This window comes from Festucalex cinctus, chromosome 10, assembly GCF_051991245.1.
Source record: "Festucalex cinctus isolate MCC-2025b chromosome 10, RoL_Fcin_1.0, whole genome shotgun sequence".
Classification (NCBI taxonomy): Eukaryota; Metazoa; Chordata; class Actinopteri; order Syngnathiformes; family Syngnathidae; genus Festucalex; species Festucalex cinctus.
The window spans coordinates 23,918,792-23,935,947 of record NC_135420.1 but is presented as its reverse complement, the minus strand read 5'-3'; the positions used below and the strand labels follow the sequence as shown (position 1 = coordinate 23,935,947).

The following is a 17,156-nucleotide window of genomic DNA, read 5'->3' as shown; positions in this document are numbered from 1 at the left end:
CCATGGTCCTCCATCAGGCCATCCGGGCGGCACGAGCGGGCGACCTGCACGCCCTGCGGCGACTGGCGTCTGGCGGACTCCTCTCGGCCGCCGTGGACGCTCAGGGCGCCGGGCCGGCGCATCACGCCGCCCGCTGCGGCCGCCTGGAGTGCCTCCGCTTCCTGGTGAGCGAGCACGGCTTGCCGCCGGATGCCCGGGCGGCCAACGGGGCCACGCCGGCACACGATGCGGCGGCTACGGGACACGTGAGGGAGCTGAGGTGGCTGGTGGATGAGGCGGGATGCAACGTGGATGTAAGTCAACTACCAGACGTTGAATCCCCACTATATCGTGCGTTTTATGTTTCATGTACTCGCTAAAGCGCAGGGTTTTAGGTGATATTTTTTATGCTGTCTTTAGCTGTTTGTATATTTTGCTGGTTCGTGGGTGTTAAGCAATAGTTTTTAGAAAGTTGAAAAAGTAAAAAGTTAGAAAAAATTTACATTTGTATCCGTTTCCGTTTTGCAGCAATAAGCATTAGAATGTAGCTACGTTTCATCAATATTCACATTCCTGGTGAAAACACTGGCAAAAAGTGCTTGTTGCAACATGACCTGGCTGATCTCTTATACTCTGCTGCCACCTACTGGCTGTTTTATTTTTTTTTTACCATTGGTTTAAACCACCTCTTAATGCCAAAAGCTGCATCACCGTTCTCTGTAGTTGAGAGGCTGCATCAAAGCCTTCTTTATGCTCTAACATAACAAAAAAACTTATAAATACGTCTTTGGGACACCAAATACATTCAAAATAGAACAAATTTATATGTTTTTGGTAGCGAATGTATTAAATATGCAGTGTTTATTTTTTCAGTGTCACTTTTACATTAAATGTCAACGGAGAGAAAAATTTACAGCTTGAAGCAAGCACGCTTTGCACCTTATTTGGAGAACTGGCAAGCGTGTCTCTTCGTTATCTCAAAGTGTCCAATTTTTTTGACAGTGCGAGAGTGAGAATAAGTGCAAACAAATACTTAAAAAATGTTTCAGTTTGTTGAAAGGTGTTTGATGAAACGCCAACCTGTCTTTGTTTTATGAAAACATGTACATTAGGAGTTTTGTTGATGCATTCGCGTAGGACCGCGATGCCGCCGGCGCCACGGCACTGCATCTGGCCGCCCGTTTCGGCTGCGTGGAGGCGGTCCGCTGGCTGCTGTCTGTTGGAGGCTCGGCGGTGGAGGAAGCGGAGACCGACTGTGGCGCTGTGGCGGCTCACTACGCCGCCTTCAACGGGGACCTCGGGTGCGTGGAGCTGCTGGTTGGCCACGCGCCGAGGTCAGTTCACACAAAGGGCAAACGTGTGGTGCTGTTCACAGCACTTCACTTTTTTTTTTTTTTTTTTTTTTTTTACAGTTCATGTCAAAGCTTTATTTAAAATGTCTACACACCCCTCTAACCCTATGATAGCATGATTTTACAAAAAAAATAATGTGGAAAATATTTACTATAAGTACATACAGAAAGCATATTACAGTACTTCATGCTTTCAATATTATTTTACAGCCTTATTCCAAATTCTTGACACAACACCCTAACATAAAAGGTTTATATATATTTTTTTTTAAATGTGTGCATAAAAAGTGAAAACCTGTGAATACTGATGTAAATCAATTATTCTCTTTTAATTACTTAATTAATTTTAATTAATTCATTATTTAATTAAATTTTAATTTAATTAATTAAAAAAGGATACTTCACTTATTTAGCCCATTATAGCAATAAAAAGTTAATATTTTGTCTATAATTAGTTTGCTACTTTCATTATTTTTCACGTGCAAATAGTACCATTTAAAAACACATTTTGCAACTTGCTGTCGACTGAAAATGACATCATAAAGGCTCAGGTAAGGTAACCAATCACAGCTCAACCTGTTTTCTAGGTTTGGCCATGTGACATTCACAAGCTGAGCTGTGATTGGTTACCTGAGCCCTTATGATGTCATTTTCAGTCGACAGCAAGTTTTTTACAGTGTGTTTTTAAAGGTACTAATTGTACATGAAAAATAATGAAAATATCAAATTTATTATAGGCAAAATATTAATGGTTGACTGCCAAAAATGGCTAAAGAAGTAAAGTATCCCTTGAAATTTTAATTAAATTAATTTTGATAAAAAATAATCCTAAAAATGTTATTTTATTGTTATTTTGTATAGAATTTTAAGGGAGAAAAAAAAAATGAAATCCCTGAAGCAAAGTGTAAAATATTCCTTTCAGGTGCGTGAACCGGCAGATGTCCACAGGCGCCACGCCGCTCTACTTGGCCTGCCAGGAGGGGCACGCGAACGTGGCCGAGTACCTGGTGGAGCACTGCGGCGCAGATGTGCACGTGAGGGCGCACGACGGCATGAGCTGCCTGCACGCCGCTGCGCACATGGGACACGTCCATGTGGTGGCCTGGCTGGTGGGGAGATGACTCGTTTGCCATTGGAAAATTCTAGAATTTTTCATTCTGACACTTTTTGTCAGTAATTAATGCAAATATTTACCTCCTCCCACATTTTGTGATTGATTCAAACCATTTAGACTTTCAAATGGTTAACTACTTGCTCTTTTATCCTCTCAAAATGGCAGTTGAACCACACCGACGTGGACCCATCCTGCCAGGACCGCGAAGGTGCCACTGCACTGCATTTTGCCGCCAGCAGGGGTCACTCTTGTGTCTTGGAGCGCCTGCTTTGCAGCGGGGCAAAGATCCTTAAGGATTTGTGGGGCGGGACGCCGCTACACGATGCCGCTGAGAACGGAGAGATGGAGGTTGGCCTCTGATTTTGACACTTGTGCCCTCTACAAATGTATAACCCAAACAAACAAACTGCTACAAAATCATCATACATCAATCATTGTTTTCAGCTTTTTTCACCCCATAATTTCCAGCCATTAACTCATTCACTCCCAGCCATTTTCACAGAAGCAGTCCCGTTCGCTCCCGGCTGTTTTACTAGATTTTGACTGATTTTGCAGGGCCCACAGAATATTGTTTTCTATTGCTATAAAAGCACGGAACCTACCAAAAGAAAGATTAAAGTCTCTTCTTTCATCAGGAAAAAAAGTATGTTTCTATCTGTTTCCATTTTGCAGCAATTAGCATTAGAAGATAGCTAAGTTTCATCAGTTTTCGCAAATCTATTTAAGATTGTAAGTAATTGAGCTTTTTTTCAAGATAGCCCTGGTTGATCTCCTTTGCTCTGCTGCCACCTGCTGGCCGTTTGTGTAATAACTACCATTTCTGCAACCGTTCTTTGCAGTTGAGAGGCTGCATCAAAGCCTTCTGTATGTTCTAGCATAAAAAAAACGTATAAATACGTCTTTGGGACACTTAGAGCATTAAAAAAACGTATTTATAAGTTATTGGGAGTAAATGAGTTAATTGTAGCACAGCTAAAATTATTTCAGCTTCGAAGAAACAAGAAAATGTATAAAAATGGGCACAAAGGTTGTTAATTAAAAAAAAACAAAAACAAAAAAAACACAGGCATTAAATGCAGCTAAAAATCAAATGTGCATATTTCAGTGCTGCGAACGTCTGCTGGCCAGCCAGGCCGACCCCTCTGACAGAGATATGGACGGGTTCACCCCTGCTCACCTGGCCCACTACAACGGACACCACCAGTGCGCCAGATACCTGCAAACCCGGGAGAACCACGTAAGCTGGCCTCCTCCTTGTCTGCGTGTGCGGTGCTGACCATCTGCTTCTTGGCGTGGTCGCGGGAGGGTGGGTTGGGGGTGGGGATACGGGGTTAAAAACAAAACATCTGGAAGCATCTCACACAATCATTTTCTCCATTTGTGACACTGAGGTCACTCGGCTTTGTTGGCTGGGGAATGAAAGCGTTGGTGTGCCTAAAACTTGGAACTAGGGGACTTTTGTTTTAGTTTTCCATTTTGTGCCTGAACAAGATCTCCAGTTTTGTTTTGTTTTTGTGGGAAATAGTGAAAGTACAGTGGTACCTTGACTTTTGAGTGCCCAAATTTTGGAGAGTTTAGCTGTCTTATGTACGATTTTTGTTGTTGTTTTTGTTTTGACTTGCAACCAAAGTTTTGAAACATGAGCATTATATGGTAGCAGTCAACTCAATTCAACTGCACAATTAGCAGATTAGCAGATAGTTAAAAAAAAAAAGGCTTCAAGCTGTTTAATGCAACTGTCAGTTGAGGTTTTCTGCAACATAAATAGAATTACCCATGTATTTAAAATAATTTGCATTGCATTCAATTAGTCAATTTAGCTTAATGCTAACAAACAATACAAAACACCATAGACAAGTAACAAATAGCATCATCGTGTTGAAATAATTAAAGCAATGGATATTTTAACACAAACAGTGGAGCTACATACTTAAAAAGATTGCATAACATTACCCACATGCATATATTCTTTATCCTCGACAAAGAATAACTAACCTTACTTGAATTTTATTGAGCAATCGTGACTCTCTTGCAGGTATATCTTTAACTTTTTCACGTCACAGGATGACTTAAACTCGTATCTCTGCCGCTCTAAGTGGCCACTGAGCTTAGATGGTTATCGTCAGGTTGCAACAGGGAGACTGGAGGAGTCACAGAAAGGCATGAAAGTTGACTTCCCTGGATATTATCATTGATCCTGTCCTTGTTAAGGAACAGCAAGTTGTGTAAGAAGTACTAAACAGTCAGGCATGTGCGAAAGTTTAGAGGAGATCAAATGAAGTCCATCTTTACTGTAAAGGTTATAATGCATTTTAGGTTGATCCAGAAATTTCACCCAAAAGCTGTGTTATAAAAGAACAAATTTATGGGGTAAAAAGTAAGGTATTCGGGGGGAAAAAAACAAAACTTGTGATCAAGGGATCAGAGATCACTGAGTTTCATTTGAACCGTGTACAGAGGTTCCAATGTACTTTTTATAATCGTCTTGAATAATAAACAAAGAAAAGTTAAGATAAAAAAAAAAGCTTAAAAGCACGAGCTCAGTCCGTTTGCGCCGCATGTTCTTGATTTACGACCCCCCAACGTGTGATCAAAGGGCGGCGTAGTAATCAGGGAATGCTGTCCGCCGACAGACCTTAAAGCCTCCCAGGTGTGTCGGCGGACCACCCGCACCAGCGGCCGGGCCAACGGGAGCCGGCGAGAAGTCAAGACGAAGGAGAAGAAGAAGAAGAAACGCAGCTGCACTTGCTCTGCCTCGCCACCCTCAGAAAAATGGCGGCGTAATTAGCGTAGACGCTGGCTGTCGCACCCTGCTGAAGGATCCTATCAGCTCCCCCCCAGCCCCACACTCCTCTCAGGTTGAAGGCCCCGAGGTCGGTTATGAGATCCACGGGCTCTGGTTTCACACTTTTCGCCGTCTCCACGCCCGGAACTGGCAACTTAATCCCACGTAGGAGCAAGATTCAAGGAAGACTCTTGAGCTGGATCCTCCTGTTACTGAAGATCAGCTGAGCTTTAATTACATCTCTACAGGTGTCTTCAAAGCCGAGCTTCCGTTCGTTGCGGGTATGCTACATGTTTGAATGGCCCGCTACGAGGTCAAAGTACAACCGCCCTTCCTCATTTTGCAATCTGGAAGCAGCTGCAGATGGATAAACAGTAAACAGAAGCGGCAGAAGAAGATAAATTAGTTCAGTTTGTCGCCTACACGGGTTGCTGTTGAAGCAGGAAGTTAACAAAGTGTAGCTATGGAGGCATAATGGTTGTTAGAAACCGGTAGAGGTTGGTTCAGGCCCGATGAGTTTCCTGACTTCCTGCTGCTACAGCTGCCCGTTTAGGCAACGGAGTGAATCAAGGAGAGGCAAGTTGTATTTTGAAGCCCAACAAGTTTTTCGCCATAACAAATTGAACTAATGCAATTGGTTTGGCAGAAATGTCTGGTGAAAGCGTTTGTTTCAGCCCCCCAACTAGTTTGGTGCCTAAATGGGTAGATGGAGAAGTCGGAAGGAAGGAAATCAAAGGAGGTAGCAACCAATTATTTCATTGTTCAGGTCCAAAGACATTTCCTGCCTCAATGGGTATCAACCAGCAGAGTGCACAATTGATTCAGGCCCACCTAGTTCGTCACCTAAAGTTGAAAGCTGTACAGTACGTAAGGAGGCATTCTGGATTGGCAGCAACGAGTGGAAAGAACCGTTCTTTCTTTCCGACAAGTTTGTGCGGGAATGAGTAGCAGTTGAAGCAGGAAAGTTAAGCAATGGAGACAAAATGGATTGGGAGCGACCCACAGTTGTTTCAGGCCCAACTAGTTTGTGACTTAACTCTTTGACCGCCAAAAACGTTTAATAGCGATTAGTAAAATCACGATGTATGCTGCCATAAATGTTAAATGATGTCAACTATGTTTTGTTTTGTTTTTTTAATCAATGTGCAGTTCCCAGTCTAAGTGCAGCACGTGCTGCCTAGTCAATGAGTTGTGGAATCAAAAACCCTCACTATCTATAGTAGGGGTGTGAATTGCCTCGTACCTGACGATTCGATTCGTATCACGATTCACAGGTCACGATTCGATTCGATACCGATTAATCCCGATACGAATTTATAAGTCGATTGTTGCGATTTTTTTTCATTCAAATTTAGAAAATACTAATCAGTAAGCTTGTAGAGTGTAAGATTTATATGAAAATGTATTATTTATTTATCTGAAATTTCAGTCTTATAGAGGTTGTAATCTGTTTCATGTTTAAACAGCATTAAAATAAAATATTAAGGCTTAATGTTCCGTTCATATAACATTCTTCCATGCTTAAGGTGTGAATCCTAAAAAAAAAAAAAACAAAAAAAAAAAAAAAAAAAAAAATCGATTTTGCCTATTATTGAATCGATTCGAGAATCGCGCGATGTAGTATCGCGATATATCGCCGAATCGATTTTTTTTTAACACCCCTAATCTATAGCCAGCAGATGGCAGCATTGTATATCTTTTCAATTGTCTCAATGTGCATGAAATTTGATGAAACAGTTTTCAAGGATGATGTAAATGATCAAAGCCTTTGTCAGAGTAAAGTTTTTTTTTTTTTTGATAACGTGTGGCAGTAAAAGAGTTAAACGGGTAGTGGTTGAATTAGAAAGTAACAAAGTGAAGCAACAGAGCCAAAACAGCCCACAACCAGTAGAGGGCACATTTGATTCACGCCCAAGATGTTTGTCAACTAAACGGGTAGCTGTAGAAGCAGGAAGTTAACGTGACTCATTGGAGAGAGAATGGATTGGGAGCAAACAGTACAGGGTATAATTGTTTCAGGCCCAACGGTTGTGCTGCCTAAACGGGTATCTGTAAAAACAGGAAGTTTAAGTCACGCCAACTTGAGGCATAATGATGGACTCGCAGAAATGAGTTGAGGGCACAATTCTTTCAGGTCGAATGAGTTTGTTGCCTAAATGGGTTGCGGTCGAAGCAGGAAGTTAAAATGACGCAAACAAAACAAAACGGACTCGGAGCAAGCAGGTTGCTTCAGACCCGACTAGCCAGCAGTGACAACATGTTGAAAACCTCCTCCACAGGTGGCTTGTTGTTGTTGACGTATCCGTCAGGCGTGACGGTGTCACATTGTTTTTCCACTCCCGCCTTCCACGAGTCCTCTCCTGCTGAGCGTCCGCTCCATTTGACGGGAAAAAAAAAAAAAAATCAGCAGGATACGACGGGATAAAATGTCTCTTTTCGAAGGCTTCCGCTGATACCTGCTCCGTGCCAGCGCGCCGTTCGCATTAGCGGCCACCCTATCCTTTCCCCCCTTCAATTATTCACGCCGTCCTCCGCCGGCTTTATTGTTTACGGGCCCTCGGCCACAGGCGCAGACGCCGCCGGTGTCGAACCAGCCGTCCCGCCGCCGCATCTTCAACGCGCAGCCATGCTGAACCGCTGACGTAAACGGTCGGTCCATTTTTTTAAATCTTGTTGAAACTTTGACTAAATTGTTGATCTGTGTAACCGGCGAGAAATCACACAGTTATTATTATTTAGCTGTCACAATACTGTAAAATGATTCCTTGGGATTCAAGCTAATCATAAAACAAAGAAAATGACATGTTGTGTATTTTAAACAAGCAAACAATTTTGCCTTAGGAATGCTAGCTAGCTTAATGCTAACAAGCAATGTAAAAAGCCATTGACAGGCTAACAAATAGCATCTGTGTTGCGTCGTTATAACCCTTTAAAAAATGCATGTTTGAATACATGTGAACCAACTTACGTTTTACTAACTTTTTTTAATCAGAGATGCAAATAAACTTTTCTAGATTTTGTGCGTCTCGTTTTTTTTTCTCTCCAGAATATCAGGTTGTCATATATTTCATAATATTTATGAATTTAGCCCTTAGGTTTAGCAACCGGTGTACTTTTTTTTTTTTTTTTCTGAAATGTCATAGCTTTAACACCTTATTGTGCAAGGTTTGATAGGCCAAACTTAAAAACAAAAAATTGAAAATATCTCAAAAACCTGACGTGCTAGAAAAAGTTTTTGAAATCGGCGTCAAAAATACTTATAGTGACACACAAAGCCATCTCTGATTAAAATTTTCTGTCCACCAGTTTAATATAACAATAGTCACAGGCATGTATTCTTTATCCTCTACGAAGAGCAACTAATATCACTGTAGCTTACAGAGGAATTTTGACCATTACATCGTGGTACTACACTGAAACGATTGCATAAAAATCTGCGCTACAGCGGGTGCACTAAAGATGACCTGGGATAAAACATAGGGGTTCACTATAGTGGTTCACATAGCTGGCGTTTGCACTCAATGCCCCATGTGATTGATTGCCGATCTGTCCAGGGAAATGGACTACCCGGAAACCCGAGAGTGTGAACTCGTGAGAGGATGTGTACTTACACCCGCAGCCTTGTGTGTGTGTAGTGGTGTGTGTGCGTATGTGTGTCTACATGTACAGGAAAAAAAAAATAAAGATGTAGTGGGGGGAAATGCTCCAAATTCGTTGCAAACGCTGGCAGGAGCGAACTGGAGCGCAGTGCGAGGTTGTGAACTCTTGATGTGTTGTGATCGGGGTCTTTGATAGCGTGCGTGTGTGTGCGTAGCAGCTGAGAGGTGGCGTTGATGAAAACCAAATGCGGGCTGCCACTGGGTCCAATTAAAGGCACGCAAAGGGACGTTGAACTGTTACGAGAAGGGTCACCCAGGAAGCACCACCTCCTCCTCTTCCTCTTCTTCCTCCTCCCTTCTTCTTCTTCTCCTCCTTGTTTATCTCTTGGGGCGATTGCGCAACTTCGGGTAAGCTGCAGCGCCGTGTGAGAGGAAGCGGCGAGGGCCAGCCCCCCCCTCCGATTTTTGACTTTGATGTGGACTCGCGATGCGCTCGCGGGGCGGAATGCGATACGGCGCGTTGTCCGCGGAGCAAATGAGGACGAGTGTAAAATTTTTCAATACAGCCGATATGCGTGGTTTCCTTTATGGTCCTTGTCATCAGATCTTTTTTTGTTGTTGTTGTTCATTCATCATGTAAATTGTTTTGTTTGTAGTAGATGTGTCAAGATAATCAAGTGCAAAACACAACATGCGTTTTGTTTGGGAATTTCCTCTTTATGGGAACTACTAAAGGGTTTTTGCAGATTTTTAAAGTCCCTGTAAAGTGAAAACACACCACACAGAGTAGTGTTAACAATGCTAAATTTGAATTAGTACAAACAAAAAGTTTATAAAATGACTTTAAAATCGTAAACGGGTGTCAACATTAAACATTTCTTGACAATGATATGTCATATGTGACATCTCTAGCAATTTCCAGCTGTTTTTATCCATCTCAGGGGGCGGCCATTTTGTCACTTGCTGTCGACTGAAGAAGACATCACAGTTGCTCAGGCAACGACCAATCACAGCTCACCTGTTTTCTCAAGCTGAGCAGTGATTGGTTGTTACCTGAGACCGGAGCAACTGTGATGTAATTTTCACTCGACAGCAAGTGGGAAAATGGCCGCCTCCTGATATTGATAAAAACGGCTGGATTTTGATGCTCAACTCATGTTACACTAACACAATATTTACCAGAATAATGTGTTGTTCAGAATTTTTTGGGGGGTTGCCTCAGGTTGCTGGAATATTCTCAATCCCACCAGGTTTCCGGAACAATGAGGCGCTCTATAGCGGCCACGCTAGCTCGAAGTCCACATGTTGGTTGTCAAGTCAGACATTTTCATTGATTTTCATTGAGGGGAACTTACAGGACTATTGTGTTGGGCCTTGGGAACTACTTATTGAGGGAAATTAAAACTTTTTACTTTCAAGAGGTGGGCTCCTTGAGCGCATTAATAATTTTTGCTCATTACGACTAACTAGGAACTTTCAGAGGATCATTGTTTGGCGCGCTGAAGTGTCAGTTTGCCGTGTTTATATATGCTACGTGTGTTAATCCTGAACGCAACTTGAGAGCGACACGGATACTCATCACGTGTTGTGCGTCCTGGCTTATAAGCACAGGAACAATGCTTGTGAAGATGATTCAGAAGATTGGTCACACATGGGGGGAAAAGAAACGTCAAAAATTCACATTTCCATGTCCGTTTTTGTGCTCAGCCTGCTTTATGGCATCAAGCTATGTTAACTCATTTGCTCCCAAAAACGTATAAATATGTTCTATTTTAAATGTTTCACGTGTCCCAAAGATGTATTTATAGTTTTTTTTTAATGTTTTTTTTTATGCTCGAGCATTCAGTAGGCTTTGATGCAGACTCTCAACTGCATAGAAAGGGTGAAAATAAATGGTAGTAATTACAAAAACGGCCAGTAGGTGGCAGCAGAGTATAAGAGATCAACCAGGCCCATGATGAAAACAAGCCGTTTCCCCACAATTCTAAGCAGATCTGTGAATAATGACGAAATTTCGCTATATTCTAATGCAAATCGGGGCGGCACGGTAGTCGAGTGGTTAGCACGTCCGCTTCCCAGTTCTGAGGTCTCCGGTTCGAGTCCAGGCTCGGACCTTCCTGGGTGGAGTTTGCATGTTCTCCCCGTGCCCGCGTGGGTCTTCTCCGGGTACTCCGGTCTCCTCCCACATTCCAAAGACATGCATGCAGGTTAATTGGGTGCTCCGAATTGTCCCTAGGTGTGCGTGTGAGTGTGGATGGTTGTTCGTCTCTGTGTGCCCTGCGATTGGTTGGCAACCAGTCCAGGGTGTCTCCCGCCTACTGCCCAGAGCCAGCTGAGATAGGCGCCAGCAGCCCCCGCGACCCTTGTGAGGAATAAGCGGTCAAGAAAATGGATGGATGGATGGATTCTAATGCAAATCGCTGCAAAATGGAAACAGAAATATACTTTTTTTTTTCCTAATGAAAGAAAAGACGAATCTTTCTTTTGGTAGGTTCCATGTTTTTATAGTAATAGAACACAATATTCTGTGGGCCTTGGAAAATCAGTAAAAATTCAGTAAAGAGCCGGGAGCAAAGGGGGTTGCTTCAGTGAAAATGGCTGCTGGGAGTGAATGAGTTAAAGTGAGCTGATGAGCTTCCATCGAAAATGGATCAATGTTGTTTTCCGACGCTTCCAGGCCGCCGTCCCATCATCAGCGCAGGTAGACGACACAAAGACGTCGGCGACCACCATGGACACCTTGAAGGTGCTTGTCATCTGCAACAAACCTCAAAGACACCCTTAAAACAACCAAAAACATCTCCTCCTTCTTCTTAAATCAGCAACCCGAGAGCGAGGAGCCGGCGGCGGCCAGGTACCCTCTGCCTTCCAAGAGCATCATCCCACGTATTGAGAAAGTCCAAACGGCAACATCTGGTAAGATTGCTCAAAGGTTTTTGGCGAAGTGGGAGGTGGTGGTGACGAGATGGCACTGACCATTTTGTGTGTTCAGTGATTAAAGGTCTCCATCAGCCAAAGAAGACGCCACCCGACGCCAACAACCTCCTCGCCGACAGAAAGCTCCTCGGGGACATGAAGCCCATCGTGTCACTCAAGCAGTCCTCCATTTCGGGCGTCTTCACCGGGCAAGCCGTAAGCGCAGCTACCTCCAACTTCGATTTATTATTTAGCGTTCATGTTTGCGGTCGATTTTAGATTTCTGTAAGCGTGAAACTGTCCTGCCCTAGCTAACCCGAACCCTCTAAGTGTAACAATGTTATTTCTGATTCGTTTGCAGTAAAGTTGCGTCACTTTACAATGAGAGGCTGCATCAAAGCCTTCTGTATGCTCTTGCATAGACAAAACATTAAAAAAAAAATCTTATAAATACATCTTTGGGACACTTGAAACATTTAAAATAGAACATATTTATACGTTTTTGGGAGCAAATGAGTTAATCATGAGTTAAGAGTAAAAGTAAAAAGTCATCAAAAATAAATACTTTAGTACAAAAAAGACTTAAATACAAAGTATTTGTACATGGTTACGTCGCAGAGTAAAATGGTGGTCTTGCCCGCCGAGGAGGCCAACCTGGCGGCCATGGACTACCTGGTGCCCAGCCACGACGAGAAGGGCCGGCCCATCGCCGAGTGGAAGCGGCAGGTGATGGTGAGGCAGCTGCAGGCCCGACTGCTGGACGAGGAGGACCAAAGGTGGAAGGTAACGCCGGGCGCTTTTTCTAATGGCCGGAGCAGAGCCATAGTTGCAGAGAAATTTACCGATTTGTTTTTTTTTCTTTTCCTTGTTGTAGCTATCCAGTATGCACTCTTAATCTTTAATGCATCTTTCGGAAAGAATAAGAAAAGTAGTTGACTTAAACGGACTAAAATAAAGACTAAAATGCTCGATTTATAGTCGACTAAAACTGGACTAAATAAAAACAGAATGGGGTTGACTAACTGATTAAGAACTAACAAGCGTGAGTGAAATTGGACTAAAACTGAGATTAAATTTAAAAATGGTGTATAAAATTAACACTAGTGCGCGAAGTTGTTTTTCATCAAAAAGATGAGAGAAAATTTTCTTTGAAATAGTTTTAAATCCGAAATGTTCAACATAATCTGCAGGGGTAAAATTATTCAAACTGGACTAAATCATTGGCAGTTTCTGTTGACTAAAACTAGATGAATAAAATGATGTTTTCTTGGACTAAATTAAAGACTAAAATGCTAGATTTATGATCGACTAAAAATTTACTAAACAAAAACGGGATGAAAAGCGTGACTGAAATTGGACTAAAACTGAGACAAGATTTAATAATGGGGGACAAAAATTAACACTAGTGCGTGAAGTTGTTTTTCATCAAAAAGATGAGAGAAATTTTTACGTGAAATAGTTTTAGATCCGAAATGTTCAACATAATCTGCTGACTAAAAAAATAAAAAATTATTACAGGGGTAAAATTATTGTCCTGACTAAAACTAGACTAAAACGTTGACAGTTTTTCTTGCCTAAAACTAGACAAATAAAAAAAAAATTTCTTGGACTAAAATAAAGACTAAAATGTTAGATTTATACAGTAGTTGACTCAACATGGACAAAGTAAAAATGGGTTGAAAAGCGTGACTGAAATTGGACTAAAACTGAGACTTAAATTTAAAAATGGCGGATGAAACACTCCTCCCCAACCGTGGCATTGAGTCTTTTGCTCGTCTGTTCAAGGAGAACGGGCGGAGCTTGTCCAAAGTCAACTGGCGCTACTCGCAGGCCCACAACGCCATCCTGGGCCCGTCGGGCGAACTCCTGACCGAGCACGACCTGGTCTACCTGGAGCAGCAGATCGCCAGCGTGACTCTGCGCCGCCACGCCGGCGAGGGCTACGAGCCGGAGCTGGCGCGGCTGGTGGACGAGCTGCGCCACATCCTGCCGGCGCCCATCGTCAACATCAGCGCCCACGCCCGCTTCGCCGACCCAGCCGGCCGCCCGCCGCTGCTGCCCGGCTGGTGCGGCCGCATCTCGGGCATCGTCATGAGCATGTCGCTGCTCATGAGCGACCTCGCCGAGCAGCCGCACTGCAAGATGCCCGACAGCCAGCTGGCGAGCGTCTTCTCGCAGGCGCCCGACCGCCAGGCCTCGATCCGGGGCCGCCGCCAGAGGATCGAGGACGAGATCCAGCGGTTCGGCGTGTCGGTGAGCACGCTCAAATCCAACTTCGAGACGCAGAGCGAGCCCGGTGAAGAAGAAGCCTTCGCCGGCTTGACTCCGCCTCCGGATCCTGAGGAGAAGGCCCCGAGTGGGGGAGTGGTGGAGAGCACCAGCCTCAGGAAAGAGCGCATCGTGGTGCTCTTCCTGGGACACTGGAAGAAGTCGGCCTACGCGGTGACGCTCAAGAGCAAAGACGCCGCCGAGAGGAAGAAGAGCGTTGACGGCGGCGGTGGCGAGGAGAGCGACCGGGATAAGATGATGAACAGCTCTTTGGGACACTTCTTCAAGCAGCGGAGCGCCGTCAACAAGATGCTGGGCAACTGGAGGAGGATGATCTCCAGCGTGCCTTCGCGACAGATACGACGGTAGGAAACAAAAACCGGTTTGAACCGGAAAATCTGATTTTTCATTGAGAAGATGCGGGCGCGTCCAATACAACTGAATCGGATCGTTCCACTTTGAAATAACAAGATACTTAACGAATCGTATTTTTTTGGAGGAGTCTCTGGACCCACATGGAACTCTTTTAAAAAAAAATAGTCGAAATTAATATTTTTTTACATATTTATTTTTATTTTTTAGATGAAATATTAGTTTAATGTATTAATAATTTAGATAAAAAAAAGAAAAAGAATTAAATGTTAAAAAAATGTCAGATTTCACATTTTTAAGAGACGAAAGATAGATGAAAAAGCAGAACATTACCATAAAATGTCCATCAAATTGCCAAAAATGTCAGAGAATTTAATTAAACAAAAAAAAATAAATAAACTGAAACAGAAATGTTTAAAAAGTAACCATAAAATGTCCATAAAGAAAAGAAGAGTTGTCAGAAAACGAGAGACAAAAAAAGAGATAGATGAATATGACCATAAAATGTCTGTTAAATTGCCAAAAATGTCACAGAATTTAATAATAAATAAAAGTAACCAGGAACAAAAACATTGTAAAAGTAAGAATAAAATATCCATAAACAAAAGAAGGCAGGAATGACCATAAAATGTCTTTGGAATTGCCAAACAGTCAGAAAATTAATTTTTTAAAAGGCAGAAAAGAAATTGTTCAAAAAGTAACCATAAAATATCCAAAAATAAAATAGAAATCCTAAAAATTACCATAAAATGTCTACTAAATTGCAAAAATGTCAGAAAATGTAAAGCAAAAAAAGGCAGAAAAAAAATTAAAAAAAAAAAAAAGTTGTCAGAAAGAGACAAAAGGTAGATGAAAAAGCACAATATTACCATAAAATGTCTGTTAAATTGCCAAAAATGTAAGAGAAAATTGAAAGCAAAAAAGGCAGGAAAAAAAGCTATAAAAAGAAAGGAGAGGCAGAAAATTACCATAATATTCATAAAATTGCCAAAAAATGTCACAAGGCAGAAGAGTCTAAAATGTATGAAAAACGAAGTCTGAAAAATTACACACAAAATACCTAAAAAAAAAATCCTGTGTGGCTCCAGGCCAATTTTCTGTTATTTCTTTGGCCTAAAATGTCGCTCTTGACAATAAAGGTTGCTGACCACTGTCTCAGAATGACGTTTTACAGTGCTGACAAGCTTATTCAAATAAAAACATCTTGCATCATACCCTGTCAAACTGCACCGTACTTTATCAAATTGAATCGTTAAGACCACTAAGTCGAACTGAATTGAATTTGAAATATTGTGGTCATCGAAAACAAAAGTTGCAGCATTTGTACTCAGCCCAAACTGTTTTTTTTGTTTTTTTTTTATTATTGTTTTTAGCCTCCACAGGCAGCAAGCCCTCTACTCCCCGGAGCAGTTCCTCCCACGTGTGGACGGCGTGCCGCTGGACTACGATAAGCTGACCCTTGACCTCTTCATGCTGGGCTACTTCCACATCCTCGAGCTGGACCTCCCGGTGGACGAGCGCAAGATGAGGCACCTGCTGTGCTTCGAGGTCTTCGACCACGTGGGCGGCTTCCCCTGGGAGCTGGTGCGCGACTTCCACAAGGCCGTCATCCAGGACATCGAGGCCGGCGACCGCCAGTGGAAGGACGGCTTCGAGGACCTCAAGCTCAAGTTTTTCGGCGGGGCGGCGGCCGGGTCTGAGGGGGGCGGTCCCAAGGCAGAGGCGGAGGCGCGACAGCTTCCGGAGATTCGCCCGCTCCCCAAAGTCATCGTGCAGACGCCCACGCCAGACGAGGGCTCGCCGTACGCCGGCACCGACATCTCCTCTTTCAGCAACGAGGAGATATGCCAATACATCGACCGCAGCTTTGCCTTTTGGAAGGAGAAGGAGGCGGAAATTTTTGATTTTGAGTAGTGCGCCGCTGTTTAGAAATGATGCATTTGTTGTAGAGAATACATTCCACACCCACTCGCAATAGTTTAAAATCTGCGATTGAAAACTTTTTCTTCCCATTCAAACTCATTGAAACACATAAACAACATACGACAATACTCAAAGGGAAAGATATTCTCACGGTTTAAGGGGAATTGCCACCAGATGGCGCCAAATCATTTTTTAAATATTAAAAACTCGTTCGCTCCCAAAAACGTATAAACACGTTCTATTTTAAATGTTTTCAGTATCCCAAAGACGTGTTTATACGTTTTTTTGTTTGTTTGTTTTATGCTATAGCATACAGATTACTTTGATGCAGCCTCTCAACTGCAAAGAACAGTTGAAGAAATAGTTATTACACAAACGGCCAGCAGGTGGCAGCAGAGCAAAGGAGCTCAACCAGGACCATGTTGGGGAAAAAAAAACATAGAAATACACTTTTTTTTTTTTTTTTTTTTTTAAACGTAGGTTCCATGTTTTTTTTTTATAGCAAAAGAACACAATATTCTGTGGGCCTTGCAAAATCAGTCAAACTCTAGTAATGCAGCCGGGAGTGATTGCTTCTGTGAAAATGGCTGGGAGTGAAGAACCTGAAGAACCTGTGAGTTGCCGAATTGGCAAATGCCGGCTATTAGAAGGTTTTAGATGTCTACATTGTAATAAAAACTGTTTTTCAGTTGAGACTGCCTTGCCGAGAAGTTAGTGTGCTACTGCTTACACCTCATTTCGCAGTTTGTTTTTCACAGAGAGAGGTAATAAATGAGCTAATGTGCACATGACCAAGCCGGGGCCATCACTCGTCTTTTCGGTCATATGAGCTTACCCTGCAATGTGTC

General features: G+C 42.8%; 1 protein-coding gene across 2 annotated transcripts; it reads left to right on the top strand.

Annotated features, from left to right (window-relative positions):
- Positions 1 to 2: 2 nt before the first annotated feature.
- espnla (espin like a) lies at positions 3 to 17,099 on the top strand. 2 transcript variants are annotated; one of them, XM_077534085.1, is made up of 11 exons: positions 3 to 293; positions 1,117 to 1,313; positions 2,254 to 2,440; positions 2,611 to 2,793; positions 3,551 to 3,682; positions 11,507 to 11,575; positions 11,652 to 11,745; positions 11,822 to 11,961; positions 12,364 to 12,528; positions 13,531 to 14,378; positions 15,759 to 17,099. In XM_077534085.1, exons 1-11 carry the CDS (start codon positions 3 to 5, stop codon positions 16,297 to 16,299), a joined length of 2,847 nt encoding a protein of 948 aa, XP_077390211.1. In that variant the 3' UTR covers positions 16,300 to 17,099. The 2 variants fall into 2 exon arrangements, with proteins under 2 accessions (XP_077390211.1, XP_077390212.1); XM_077534086.1 differs by lacking the exons at positions 3 to 293; positions 1,117 to 1,313 and adding an exon at positions 1,999 to 2,021.
- Positions 17,100 to 17,156: the final 57 nt, after the last annotated feature.